This window comes from Chiloscyllium plagiosum, chromosome 2 (genome assembly GCF_004010195.1).
Source record: "Chiloscyllium plagiosum isolate BGI_BamShark_2017 chromosome 2, ASM401019v2, whole genome shotgun sequence".
Lineage (NCBI taxonomy): Eukaryota > Metazoa > Chordata > Chondrichthyes > Orectolobiformes > Hemiscylliidae > Chiloscyllium > Chiloscyllium plagiosum.
Window position 1 is genome coordinate 117689463 of NC_057711.1, and position 13888 is coordinate 117703350.

At 40.6% G+C, this 13888-nt stretch overlaps 1 protein-coding gene across 4 annotated transcripts in view; it reads left to right on the top strand.

Moving 5' to 3' along the window:
- The first annotated feature begins 1348 nt into the window (after positions 1-1348).
- Positions 1349-13888, top strand: part of fktn (fukutin) — a 25274-nt gene continuing 12734 nt past the window's right edge. Inside the window, exons 1-5 of one of the 4 annotated variants that reach the window (XM_043717131.1) lie at positions 1349-1555; positions 3609-3742; positions 6843-6902; positions 9091-9285; positions 12964-13241. In XM_043717131.1, the coding sequence (XP_043573066.1) occupies positions 3638-3742; positions 6843-6902; positions 9091-9285; positions 12964-13241 (638 nt within the window). In that variant the 5' untranslated portion in view covers positions 1349-1555; positions 3609-3637. Of the gene's footprint in view, positions 1556-3608; positions 3743-6710; positions 6734-6842; positions 6903-9090; positions 9286-12963; positions 13242-13888 lie in introns of those variants that run through there. The other 3 variants (XM_043717149.1, XM_043717138.1, XM_043717142.1) reach the window with 3 other exon arrangements.

The following is a 13888-nucleotide window of genomic DNA, read 5'->3' on the forward strand; positions in this document are numbered from 1 at the left end:
CCGGTACAGCACAGGTTTGGTCAGGATGGATCACCGATCCCAGAGCAGACCTGACCCAGTTGGCGATGACCTTTGACAAGATTTTATAATTTGCATTCAATAGTGAGCTTGGTCTCCAATTTCTGATTTCTTCCCTCTCCCCCTTCCGTTTGTAGTTGAGGGTGATGATGCCTTTCCTCATGGATTCACTCATGGTACCTGCCAGAAGCATACTGACATACACCTCCAGCAGGTCTTGGCCAATCAAGTCCCACAGAGCAGAATGATCGGTAAGCCGTTGCTTCCGGGAGTTTTATTCTTTTCGAAGGACTAGACGGCCTTGGTCAGCTCATCCAAAGCTAGTAGCTGGTCTAGCTTCTCCCGTGTTCTGTCGTCAAAGACCTCCATGATAGAGGACAGGAACGAACTGGGAGGCCGCGCTGTTAGTTGGCTTTGAGTCATACAGACTGGCATAGAAGGATTTGCTGATCATCATGACGTCAGCCTGAGATGACATTACCGAACTATCTTCTTCCTTCAGGCTGCTGAGCATGGAGCTCTCTTTGTGCACCTTTTGGAAGAAGAAATGTGAACACGTCTCGTCCTGCTCCACGGAGCGGTCCCTGGACCGGAAAATTATCTTGGAGGCAAAGAGCGAGGCTGGCTGGCCCGTCACCTCCTGGAGATCCTCCATGACATTGACCCCCATCATCTGCAGCAGGAGCAGGTTCTGCATACTTTCCTGGAGTTGGGACAGTTTTCCCTGCCTCTATCTCACCTCCTGAACACCTTTGAGGATGAAAAATCTCTTGACGTTCCCTTTTATTGTTTCCCACCAGTCCGCTGGAGACTTCTCACACTGACACCACCCCATCATTGACTGTCAGACTGAACACAGTCCTCACTGAAAGTCCACGTCCTTCTCACTGAGTCACCTTGACACAACTCCCAATCTGGGTCATACCGACCTGGTCCTCTCCCTCCTTGACAGTTACCTTGACCCTTGACCCCAGATGCTGGAAACAACGGGCCAGGCAGCCTCCATAGAGACATATCATGCTAATATTTCAAGTCTAGATCACTCTGACCCCGCCCCGTTCCCTCCGTCACAAAGCCTTCAGCTTCCTCCTTATCGACCCGCCCACTCCATGTCAGTCTTGCCCCGCCCAACCCGTTATGCCACTCAGACACGCGCGCCCTCCCAAAGACACCTTTGTCCCCGCCCAATTAAAGTCAGCCGCTCTGACACCTCCCCCTTCCCGTCAGCCACTCTGACTCCGCCGTACCCTAATGGACACTCCGATCCCACCCACTCGCCTGAACGCCGCTCTGACCCGCCCCCTTCCCGTCAGCCACCCCGGCGCCGCCGAGCCCACACGTCCCTGCCAGTTATATTGACCACGCCCCTCCTTGCCCCGCCCTCTGACCCCCCTCCCAGTCAGTCACATGGATCACGCCCCCTCCCTGTCTCCTCCCCCTCCCTGTCAGTCATATTGACCCCGCCTCGCCGCCATGATATTTGCGATGTGGGCGGGTTTTGGTCGTCGTGAGTTGGGCATGAATCTTGGAGGAGCAGGTGAGTAATGTTGGCAATGTCTGTTTTGTTTGCCCGGGGGAGGTTATGGATTTGTAACTCCAGTAATAGGACTTGAGGCCCAGCAGCGCCCGCCCTCGCTCTTACCCATCGCACACTCCCCTTGCCGATCCTTCACTGTGCAGTCTCTGTTTGCTGCCCCCGCCTCCAACACCATTCTTAGTATTGGACAAATGACCCCAGTTACCTGACTAGTGATTTATAAAAATTTAATAATGTTTTGCGTGTGTGCTGTAGTACCCCAATGCATAAAGTCAAGGGTCTCATGTTTTTTTCATGTAATTATCAACTTCTGCTTTCAGGTTTGTGTACAAAAAGCCACTGCCCCTTTCCAGTCTTTTTTACAATTAGTACGGTTTAGGTTGCCTTCCTCTCCATCCTTTCCTGCACAATGCCACATTTGCGTTTCTTTTCAATTAATTTCATCCGTCATTAAACTGCTGTATGTTACCCTGAAGCACACTTGTCTTCCTCACTGTTTACAACATTGATTTAGGTTAATTTCGTACGTGATTATATTTTAGTTTGTCCCGTGCGGTAATTGAAAACATGGATGTTGTCAGTTTGATGTCACATGTGCACTGGGATGAATTTCTGACCACACATTAACTGTTTCCACTTGCAAATATTGCCTGGTTCCATCTGGTCTCAACTGATTTGATTCTCATCCATCCCTTTGTTTACTCCTAGACTCAAACTATTTCAATGCACATCCAGCTAGCTTCTCACATTTTATCTTGGAGATAGTGAGGAATGCAGATACTGGAAAGTCAGAGTCAATAAAATTTGGAGCTGGATAAAAAGCAGTAACCCTTTATCAGGACACCTGAGTTGTGGTGAAGGGTCCTACCCGAAACATCGACTGTCCTGCATCTCTGATACTGCTTGACCTGCTGTGCTTTTTCCGGTTTCACGTTTTATCAACTCCCACATTCTATCTCAAACAATGGAAATCATACAAAAAGCTTTGCTGCCTGTAGCCTAAATCACACATCTGATTCACCCACATCACAGTAGTCACTGACCAATATTTGGGTGGCATTTGAGCAGTAGCTTAATTCTCATGCTTTATTTTAAAACTTCTCTATACTTTTGCCACTTTTTATCTCATCAGCCTCCTCTAGCCACACAACCCCTCAAATATCTGTGCTCCTCTAAATATGGCCTCTTGAGCATCCCATATTTTAATTGTTTAACTGTTAGTGGTTGTGCCTTTGCTGTCTAGGTCCTAAACATGGGAATTCCAGTCTTTTTTAAAATTAGTATGGTTTAGGTTGTTTTTCTATTCACATGCCACATTTGCATTTCTTTTCAATTAATTTAATCCGTCATTAAACTGCTGTATGTTACCCTGAAGCAATGTCTGTTTTGTTTGCCTGGGGGGTTATGGATTTGTAACTCCAGTAATAGGACCTGAGGCCCAGCAGCGCCCGCTTACCCATCGCACACTCCCCTTGCCGATCCTCCACTGTGCAGTCTCTGTTTGCTGCCCCGTTGCTACGGGGAGAATGCGGGTAAGTGGAGTTGAAATGCCCATCAGCCATGATTGAATGGCGGAGTGGACTCGATGGGCCGAATGGCCTTACTTCTGCTCCTATGTCTTGTGGTTTTATGGTCTTATTCCCTCCTTAGATGTCTGTCTGACCCTCCTTTGATGTCAGATTTGTTTTATTATGTCCTTGTGAAGCATATTTCATTATGTTAGGTAAAGGCAAAGTTGCCATAGTCCTACTGGACCATGAGAGAGAGAGAACTGTTGGTAGTTTAATTTGAGATTACCACACCTCAGGTGAAGGGAGGTCCTTTATGGTAACCTCAGCCAGTACGGGAATTGAACTTGTGCTGTTGCTGTTACTCTGCATTGTAAACCAGTTGTCCAACCAACTGAGCTACCCAGCCCACATTTTATTATGTTAAAGGTGATGTATTTTAGTTGGTGTAAAAGGGTGTTAAATGTCTAGTATAATAGTAGTGGACTGGTCTGATTCAATTCAAGTGCCTTGTATCACTTCTGAAGAGTTTCATTCTTTTCCAGTTATTGGAAGACAGGACAATTGATGACCAATGCCTCGAATCAATAAGACCATCATTTTGACCCTGCTAACTGTGATAAGTTTCATATTTCTGTTGTTTCAGCTGTATTATTATAAAGAATACTTTTCATCAAAGGTAAGTATTGCATTGAGCATTTTAGTTATTATGGTGACAATTATTAAAATAATAGGAAAATTGCAAACACCAGATTTTTTTACACAGGAGTTTTATGAAATTTATTACTTCTAGCATTGCTTACCCTGCCAAGGTTTAAAATGATTGCCTATCTCCTGTTGCTCTTCAAAAGGTAATGGTGAGTTGCCTTCTTGAAACATTACAATCAATGTGATGTTAGGGAGGTAGTTCCAGAATTATGACTGAATAGCAATATATTTTCAAGTCAATCTAGTGTGAGACTTGGAGGGGAATCTGGAGGTAGTAACATTCTAATGTGTATGTTGCCCTGGTTCTTCGAGGTGTTAGAAGTTTGTATGACAATATTGAAGTAAATAGACAGGAATCTCAGAGCAAGTGCAGTATTCATTTCCCAGAATGTTTGTTTTAAATTTAGATTTTTTTTTAAAACTTTGTAATGCTATTTTTAATCTGAAGTTTCGATTCACTAAATCTTCATTCGATAGTGTACTGTGGTCTCAGCCAACATCTACAGATTTAAACAGGTGTCCATAAGATACTGGACCAATCATAGCAGAAAATGTGTTGCTGGAAAAGCGCAGCAGGTCAGGCAGCATCCAAGGAACAGGAGAATCGACGTTTCGGGCATAAGCCCTTCTTCAGGAACCCACTGCTGCTCAACTGAGTTTAACTGATTAGACATGGATTAGGGATTGACCTGGAACATTTCTGGTATGAAGTGGTCAAACTATACCACAGTTTTAACAGTTTAAGCTAGGTTTTAAAAATAACATTTATATTTCTAAATTTAAATTCCATGTCTTCCCAAGGATAAAAATTCATATTTTTAATCCTTCAATGCAATGGCAGATGGAGTTGAATAGACTGCTGCCAACCCCAACGTAAAATAAATATTTTGTACCTGTTTACCAAGACGTTAAAAGTCTCTCAACACCAGGTTATAGTCCAGCAAGTTAATTTGGAATCACTAGCTTTCGAAGTGCTGCTTCTTCATCTTTTTAACTTTGTCCACCCCCGTCCCAACAGTGGCACCTCCAAATCATGTCTATCAAGAAAGTAGTTGCTACTCAGACCATTATGTCAGAGGAGGAAGCTCTGTAACACAGAGTTCAAAATTGATGAAGAAATGTTGGATAGGCTACTATGCTTAAAATTTACAATTTATCAGGACTAGATGAGATTGAAAGAAGTTGGAGTGGAAATTACAGGTGCACTGGTCATAATCTTCCCATCTTGCCCAGACTCGAGAGCAGGAGAATTGCAAACATTGTGCCCACGTTCAATGCATATTGTACCAATATGAGAAGCAGCATGCAGAAGTCTAAAAAGACACAGAGGAGTTGGTGGACTGGATGAAAAATGAAGTTCAATGTGGAGAAGTGATATATATTTTGATAAGAAGAACATTGACCACCCATATCAAATAGAAGATACAATAGTTAAATGAATTCAAGAATAGAAGAACCTAGGTGTATATCTGCATAAATCCTCAAAGGTGGTAGGATAGTTAGAGCAGTTAATAAAGCGCACTGTTTCCTGGGCTTTATTAACAGAGGCATAAATAAAAAGAGCAAAGAAGTTATGCTGAACATGTATGAGATATGTGTTATACCTCAGCTGGAGTATAGTGTGTCATTTTGGCCATCACTCTACGGAAAGGATGTAAATACAACAGAGACATTTGTGTAAATCTCTTCTGCACTGTCTCCAGTGATGAGAAGTTTCAGTTAAGAGAACAGATTGGAGAGGTTGGGACTGGTCTCCATGGAGAGAAGAAGGCTAAATAGAAATTTGATAGAAGTTTTCAAAATCATAAGCAGTGAGGAAAGAGTAGACAGGAAGAAACTGTTCTTGCTCATAAAAGAATTGAAAACAAGAGGGCACAGATTTAAAGTGATTTGCAAGAGTAGCAAATATGATGTGGAAAAATATTCTCATGCAAGGAGTGATTCAAGTCAGGATTGCACTGATTGGATGTATAGTGGAGACAGGCTCAGTTGATGCATTCAAGAGGACATTAGATTATTATACGAATTGAAAATGTGCAAGGGTGTGTGGAAAAAGGCAGTAGAATGGAACAAAGTCTTAATTCTGATTGGATAGCTAGTGCAGATACAATATGCTGAATGACCTCTGTGCTGTAACATTTCTCTGGTTCTGTCAAAGTTCATTGTTTGACAATTGGGCATGAAATACAGATGGGCTGACTACGAGTTGGCACACAGGATATGGTAATTGGGCAGTCCTGTTTTACATCTTTTTTGAAATAAATATTGCATTTCTTAATTTGAATAATGGAATAATTCACTAATGCATAGTGTTTCTTTAAATGCTTACTTTATGAATTTAAAAAAATCTTTTGCATTTGATGGCATATTGATTTCAGCGTATTTCTTTCTAACTGCTTGGTAATGCTAGGTTCTTTTGCACAATTATCATCTTGCCTTTGCATGAAGGGCTATCACTGAGAAGGTTACACATGCCGGTCTGTCACCCTTGCTTTCAGATACCTGCCTTTTTGAATTGCAAGAGTACTTCAAGAATGGCTGATTTAAGCAATATGCATTTTGTGATTCATGTTCTGTCCAATATATAGGTGTCTAAAGTGATAAACTTTAATTTTTGTTGTTAGTTTGTGTGCAACATACATGATCTTTTAAGTTCTGATTATTTATTAGATTCTGCTGACCATGTTAAGCAGTATGCCTGCTATGGTAGTCCTAAACAGTTCCAAGAGAAATTAAAAATTTTGCCTGACCCGCAGTGCTGGAAGCGAAATCAGTGCTCTTCTGCAAAGTCTGATAGATAGGTAAAATGAGTTGCTGCAGCTCTTTCTCTCACTAGGGACTGCTTTTACATTAATAATGTGATTTCACAAGGAAAGTCAAATATTATGCAATCCTTAAAAGTCCCTTTTTTACATTTCAGAACCTGTGGACACAGAGCTCCAGATAAGGAAAAGTGTCAAAGGTTTTCTCAGTCCTATATTTTTATAGGTTGTATTTCAGTGTGATGTGCATAGATTAGCATTTACAAGGATTTTTTTTAAAACAAATTTTGTTGTCTTGGTTTGTTTTAGAATGGGTCATACGTTTCTGAATCCAAAGAAAGTTATTCCATGGAAGACAGTGTGCATTGGGTATGTATATCATTCACACTTCGTTACTCTTCTGTTTTGACAAGAGAAATTTGAGAAGAACTTGCAACTGTATCTGTGTCCATCGCATCTCTGATGTTTCATGTCCAATGAATGGTGTTAAGGTGTAGCTACTGTTATGTATAAAGAATTAGCATTTTGCATATAGCATGATCTAATAAACAGTAATTAAATTAATGACCAGTTTGTTTGATGAGGTAAGAATATTGGCTGGGACACTGGGAGCAACAATCTGATTATCTTCAGACAATGTCAAACTCTTTTGAAATTCACCTGATTTAACAACTTGTCTTTGCAGTAATGCCTCTGTATAGCACTGATGCATCAGTGTTGTGTTTTATATAGGCTGTGTGACGAAGAGGAAATGCAATGTAAATTGGTGAGAAGGACTTTGGAGGATGTGGTTCATGGTGATCGAGGAAAAGGAACATGCTGGTTGCAATGCCACATGGATATTCTCTAGGAATTCAGCCCTCATGAGCATTGCTTATGAAATTTAGCTTATGTCTGAACATGATCACCAAGGGAATTGTGAGGCATTCGTTTGGGGAATTGCAGAGAGGGTTTCTGAGATGTTTGTTTGCTGAGAATCATTTCACCATCTACAAGTTCCCCTCCAAGTTGCAAACCATTTTGAATTAGAATTATTTTTTCCATTCCTCCACTGTTGCTGGACCAAAATCTAGGAACTACCTTGTAGCAGCACAGTAACTGCCCCAAGATCCCAAGTATTGCACTGGTTCACTGAGGCAGGTCACCACCATCACCTCGAGCAGTTAGGGGTGAGCAATAAACTCTGGCCTAGCAAGTGACACTTGCGTCCCTTGAACATATAATAATTTTAAAAATACTCCAGCTCAAGGACACCAAGGCACTTAAGCTAGCTCAGCCAACATCAGTTCATTCAATTGAGGTAGGCAATCTAACCTACGACTTCTACTTCTCAGTGTGGTTCAGTGAGTACACTTTGCACTGCTTTTCTTAATGTCATCTCTCTAAAGTGATACATTTCACTTTTGATCACACATCAATTCCTAGCTCCTGACTTGTGAGTTAGCCTATGAGAAGAGAGAGGCCAATTTTACTCAATGTGCCCTAATGAATAAAAGAATGAGTGATGATCACATTGAAATATAAAATTCTGGGAGTTGCTGAAAGGCAGTTTCCCACAGCCAGAAAGTTGTGACAGCTGAGATGAGGAGAACTGTCTTTGTCCAAATAGAGCATTTCTAGAATTCTCTACCCTAGAGGACTGTGAACGTTAAGTTGTGGAATTTACTCAAAATTGAAGTTGACAGAGTTTTGGATGTTACAAAAAGTAAAGCATGTGGTGTTGGTGTGAAAAACTGGAATTGATGCAGAGGGTCAACCATGATTTTCTTGATAGTGGAGCAGGTTAGAGGGGGTATACATTCCTGGGCCTCATTCTTAAATTCTACCATAGAAATGTCAGAAAATTCCATTATTCAGTTATTCTTAAGTATAAAGGTGATGTATCTTTTGAATTTTTTTGTCTTCCTCTTCTCTCCCTCTCCTATGTCAGCAAATCTTCGCACCACAAAAATACTTCTCTGACAAGTTACTGTAGTGAGTTCGGATCCAGCCGAAACTTGCAAAACAACATTTGTTTTCTGAATCGGCATGGAGTAGTGGTCAAGTATTCTGCAATTGTTTGGGAATTTCAGTGAAATTTGCTAGATGTTTCCATATTCTTTTTTAGTAGGTTATTGCCACAGTGAAATGGAAATGAGTGAGCTCTGAATGACCCGAGAGAACAGATTGGATTGTGCTGCGTTTGTTCTATGTTGTTTCATTTTCCATATCTGCAACCTAATTTAAGTGATTTATTGTTCCACTGTGTGAACAGAGGTGGCAAAGGTTCCTAATATAAACTAAATTATAAACCTTTGCATGCTTTCACCACCCTGGAGGTCAATACCCATCTACCAACAAACCTGGCACCAACATATACAATCTTCTGTCGTTCACTTTCAGTTTTTGATTCAATCTAAACACTTTTTTTTGACTAGTCACTGTCCAATCTGTAAAACACCTTGTGCTCATTCATTTGACTGAAACAATAATAATTGTACAGAGGATTGCGTATTCTTAGTAATTGGTTGGTGATTTGTTGTAATTTTGTTAATGCTGCTTGTGTATTTTTTCCTAGAAAGTGGTCAAAAAGTTTCTTGATTTGGCATCGATCCACAACATTCCTTTATATCTTATTGATCCACTGGTTTTGGGACGGATGAATGAGAATATTCAGAATGAAAATCCCAACAGTAGGTTGAACTGCAAGTATCTGTGTATTCCCAGAGAGTTCACCACATTTGCATTATTGGACAAATTTTGGAAAAATGATGTAAGTGCCAACTTAATGTTATGGATGATGTAATGCTAAATGGAAGAGGCTAAAGTAGTTTGCTTTGTCCATTGTTTATTATCTGACTGTACATATGATAGACATTTTACATGTTTAAGTACAATGTTAAAGTGACAGAGCTCTGAAGGATACAAAGGTAGTAGGAAAGAACTCAAACAAGGAATTAGAAAGGCTAAAGGGGGCGATGAGATGTCTTTGGTAAACAAGAGTAAGGAAAATGCCAAAGTGTTTTATACATGTCGAAGGAATATGTGGGTAGTGAGGAAAAGGGTGGTGCACTCAAGGACACAGGAGGGAATTTGAGTGAAGCTGGGAGAAGTGGGTGAGATCCTTAACAAATACTTTGTGTTGATATTCACAAACGAGAAGGACATGATGGATGATTAGTCTTGCAAGTTTCGGTTGAGTCAGAACTCACTACAGTAACTTGTCAGAGAAGTATTTTTGTGGTGTGAAGGTTTGCTGAATAGGAGAGGGAGAGAAGAGGAAGACAAAAAATTCAAAAGATACATCACCGTTATACTTGAGAATAACTAAATAATGGAATTGTCTGCCATTTCTTTGGTAGAATTTAAGAACGAGGACCAGGAACGTATACCCCCTCTAACCTGCTCCACTATTAAGAAAATCATGGTTGACCCTTTGCATCAATTCCAGTTTTTCATCCCAACACCACATCCTTTACTTTTTGTAATATCCAAAACTCTATCAACTTCAGTTTTGAGTAATATTGATATGCTGGGGCATGTCAATATAGAAAAAAAGAGGAGGAAGTGTTGGATGTTTTAAAAAGCATTAAGCTGTACAATTTACAGGAACATGATGGCTTCTATCTCGGAATGCTGAGGGAGCCAAGTAAGAAAATTGCTGAAGCTTTGTATGAAATTTTTGCATCCTCTTTAGCCACAGGAGAGATCCTAGAGGACTGGAGAATAGCTAATGTTGCTCCTTTTAAAAAAAGGGCTAAATGCCTAATCTGGGAAATTACAGACTCTTATGTCAATCTTAGCAAAATTCTGAGAGAAGATTCTTGGGGATAGGATTTACTCACATTTGGAAAAACATTGGACTTGTTAGCCATAGATAACATAATTTTGTACGGGGGAGGTTATATCTAACAAACTTGATTGAGTTTTTTAAGGAAGTGGCAAAGGTGTTTTAGGGCAGGATGGTAGATATTGTCTGTATGGACTTTAGTAAGGTCTTATGGCAAAAGCTGAAGTCACCTGGGATCCATGGTGAGCTGGTAAGATGGACACCGAACTGGCTTCATCATATAGGACAGTGATGTGGTGGAAGGGTGTTTATTTGACTGGACTTCTGTGACCAGTGGTGTTCAGTAGAGGTCAGTGCTGGGAGCCCAGTTGTTTGTAATATATACAAATGATTCGGTGGCGTGGTTAATAAGCTTGCGGATGATGTCAAGATTGGGAGATGGTGGGTAGTGAGGAGAATTGCCAGAGGATACAATAGGATTCAGATAGGTTGGGGACTTGAGCAGAGAAGTGACATATGGAGTTTAGTACAGACAAATGCAAAGTGATGTACTTTGGGAGATCTAATGCAGGGGAAAGTCGTTAGTAAATGACAGAACCGTAGTACCATTAATACTGTATACACAGGGATCTAAGCATACAGGTACATGGTTCTTTGAAAGTCACAGCACAAGTGGATAAGATGGTCAAGAAGGCATATGGCATGTTTGCCTTCATTAGTCAGGGCATAGAATTTAAAACTTGGCAGGTCATTTTGTGGCTGTTTAGAACTTTAGTGAGGCCACTTCTGAAATATTGTGTACATTTTCTAGTTGCCACATTACCAGAAGGCTTTGGAGGGGGCACTGAAGTCGTTCATCACAATGCTGCCTGGTTTGGAGGGTATTCACTGTGAAGAGAGATTGGATGAATTTGGTTTGTTTTCACTTGAATGTCAAAGGGTGAGTGGGTGACTTCATAGGATTTCAAAAAATGATTACAGAACTGGCCAAATTGACAAGTCAGTGTCTTTCTCCCAGGATAGAAATATCAATTGCTAGGGTCCATAGGTTTGAGGCAAAAGCAGGTAAGTTTAAAGGACTTGTGACAGGCAGGTTTTTAACACAAAGTGGAAAGTGCCTAGAATGTGCTGCTAGAGAAGGTGATGGAAGTGAATACAATAGCAATATTTAAGAGGCATCTTGGCAGATACGTGAACAGGCAGGGAATAGAGGGATATGGACTGCATAGAAACAAAAGGTTTTTATTTTGGAAAGGCATCATGTATCTGCTCAGTCTTGGTGGACCAAAGGGCCTGTCCTGGGCCACACTGTTCTTTGTCCTGTATGACCAGTGCCTTTTGGATTTTTAAAACTGACTTTGCTTAATTATTCCCATCGGGATGTGTTTTTTTTTGTAGAATGAAATGAAATTTAAATGTGAAGTGCTGCATATTAGAAAGGCAAATCAGGACAGGACTTGTACACTTAATGGTAAGGTCCTGGGGAATGTTGCTGAACAAAGAGACCTTGGAGTCTAGGTCATAATTCCTTGAAAGTAGTCGCAGGTAGACAGGATAATGAAGAAGGCATTTGGTATGCTTTCCTTTATTGGTCAGCGTATTGAGTATAGGAGTTGGGAGTTCATGTTGTGGCTGTACAGGACATTGATTAGACCACTTTTGGAATACTCCATTCAATTCTGATCTCGCTGCTATAGGACACCTATTGTGAAACTTGAAAGTATTTGGAAAAGATTTACAACGATGTTGTTAGGGTTGGAGGGTTTGAACTAGAGGGAGAGGCTGAATGGGCTAGGGCATTTTTCCCTGGAGTGTTGGAGACTGAGGAGTGACAATTACAACATTTTAAAAGGCGTCTAGGTATATGAATAGGAAGAGTTTAGAGGGATATGGGCCAACTGCTGACAAACCGGACTAGATTAATCTAGGATATCTGGTTGGCATGGACAAATTGGACCAAGGGGTCTGTTTCCATGCTGTATACCTCTATGACTGTGTAGGACTTCTGTTTTGAAACCCAAATAATTCTTTGAATGAAAACAAATCAAATCAGCATGTCCTTTATTGTAGAACTGGGCAATAATTCTTAATTCTTAATTAGCGTTATAGAATTCAATATCTGTTTACACTTCAGATTCTAACTGAGAATAGATTTTAAATTTTAATTTCTAATTTATCATTTTGAACATTTATGAAATAAGCTTGAGGGAAATATCTGTTTGTTCTGAACTGAGCTAGTTATCTGGTCTATATACAGCTGTTTGGCATCTCAAAATTTTCAGTTCATTTTGAAATGCTGCACTTTGGGATTCTGAAATGTTTTCTACATCTTAGCAATGTGCTGAAATGATTTCACTGGTTAATTTCAGAGGAAAAGAAAGTTGAACTAGTTACATGTGTTCGTTATAGTCTGTTTTATATCTTTTGTACATGCTTCTGATTAACCTTGTTCATTAAAAGTCAGGTTTAGGTCAGCTACAAAGCCATTTGGTTAACACTAATCCTAATGCATGATGCCAGTTGTTTCAAAGGATGAAGAGAAATCTCTCGCACCAGTTTTGACCATATCAAACCAAATGATGTTTAAATATTGAGAAGAGGCTAACTTCAGATTTTATATGCTTTCATTTTCCCAAAAATATTTTTTTCAATTCACCTAAGGTGTTTCTGAAGAAAGAAGCTGAAGAGGAGGGTTTTCAGTGGGTGGAGTTGAGTGGTAAAGATCCACGACTAGCTGGAATGGGTGATCTCTCTGGTACAGAAATTCCATTGCACTGCATCTTTAAGCTACAGAATCATGCCATCCACTTGGTGGTATTTTATGAAAGGAGTGGCAATTTCCTATGGCATGGGCAGCTGCGGCTCAAGCAAAATATGGATAAAAATTTTGTCCATTTCCGCAAGCTGCATTTTGGACGTTACCCTGGAGCCTATAGCAAGTAAGTGCAAACGAGCTGGTCTGAGACCTGATATCGATGCGCTGCTGGTTGAAGTCAAGATCTGCTGATAACATTCAGCTTGATGTCTGGAGTTAATTCGTCTTTATTCCAAGAGAAAGGACTTCTACTTGGACAGTGAATTTCAGAACCTCAGGATATCCCAAAGTGTTTTGCCGCCAACGAACTACTTTCTGAAATGTCAGTTGAGAGGCTCACCTGAAAGCCATTGGATATGTTTAATTAAGTCCCAAAGTTAGTAATTTGGTTAATTATGCAAAAGGTTGTGGACAAAAGATAAAGTGGCAAACACATGTGGACATAGTTTTGGAACTCACCTTCTATGAGATGAGATAGAAAAGTGACTCCAAGTAACCTAATGTGTTGTTCCATCTTTATTTGGACTGTACATTAGAGTCATAGAGAGGTACAGCACAGATGTAGACCATTCGGTCCAACCTGTCCATACCGACCAGATATTGCAACCCAATCTAGTCCGAACTGCCAGCACCTGGCCCATATCCCTCCAAACCCTTCCTATTCATATACTCGTCCAAATGCTTTTTAAATGTTGCAATTGTACCAGCCTCCATCACCTCCTCTGGCAGCTCATTCCGCACACATACCACCCTCTGCATGAAAAATTGACC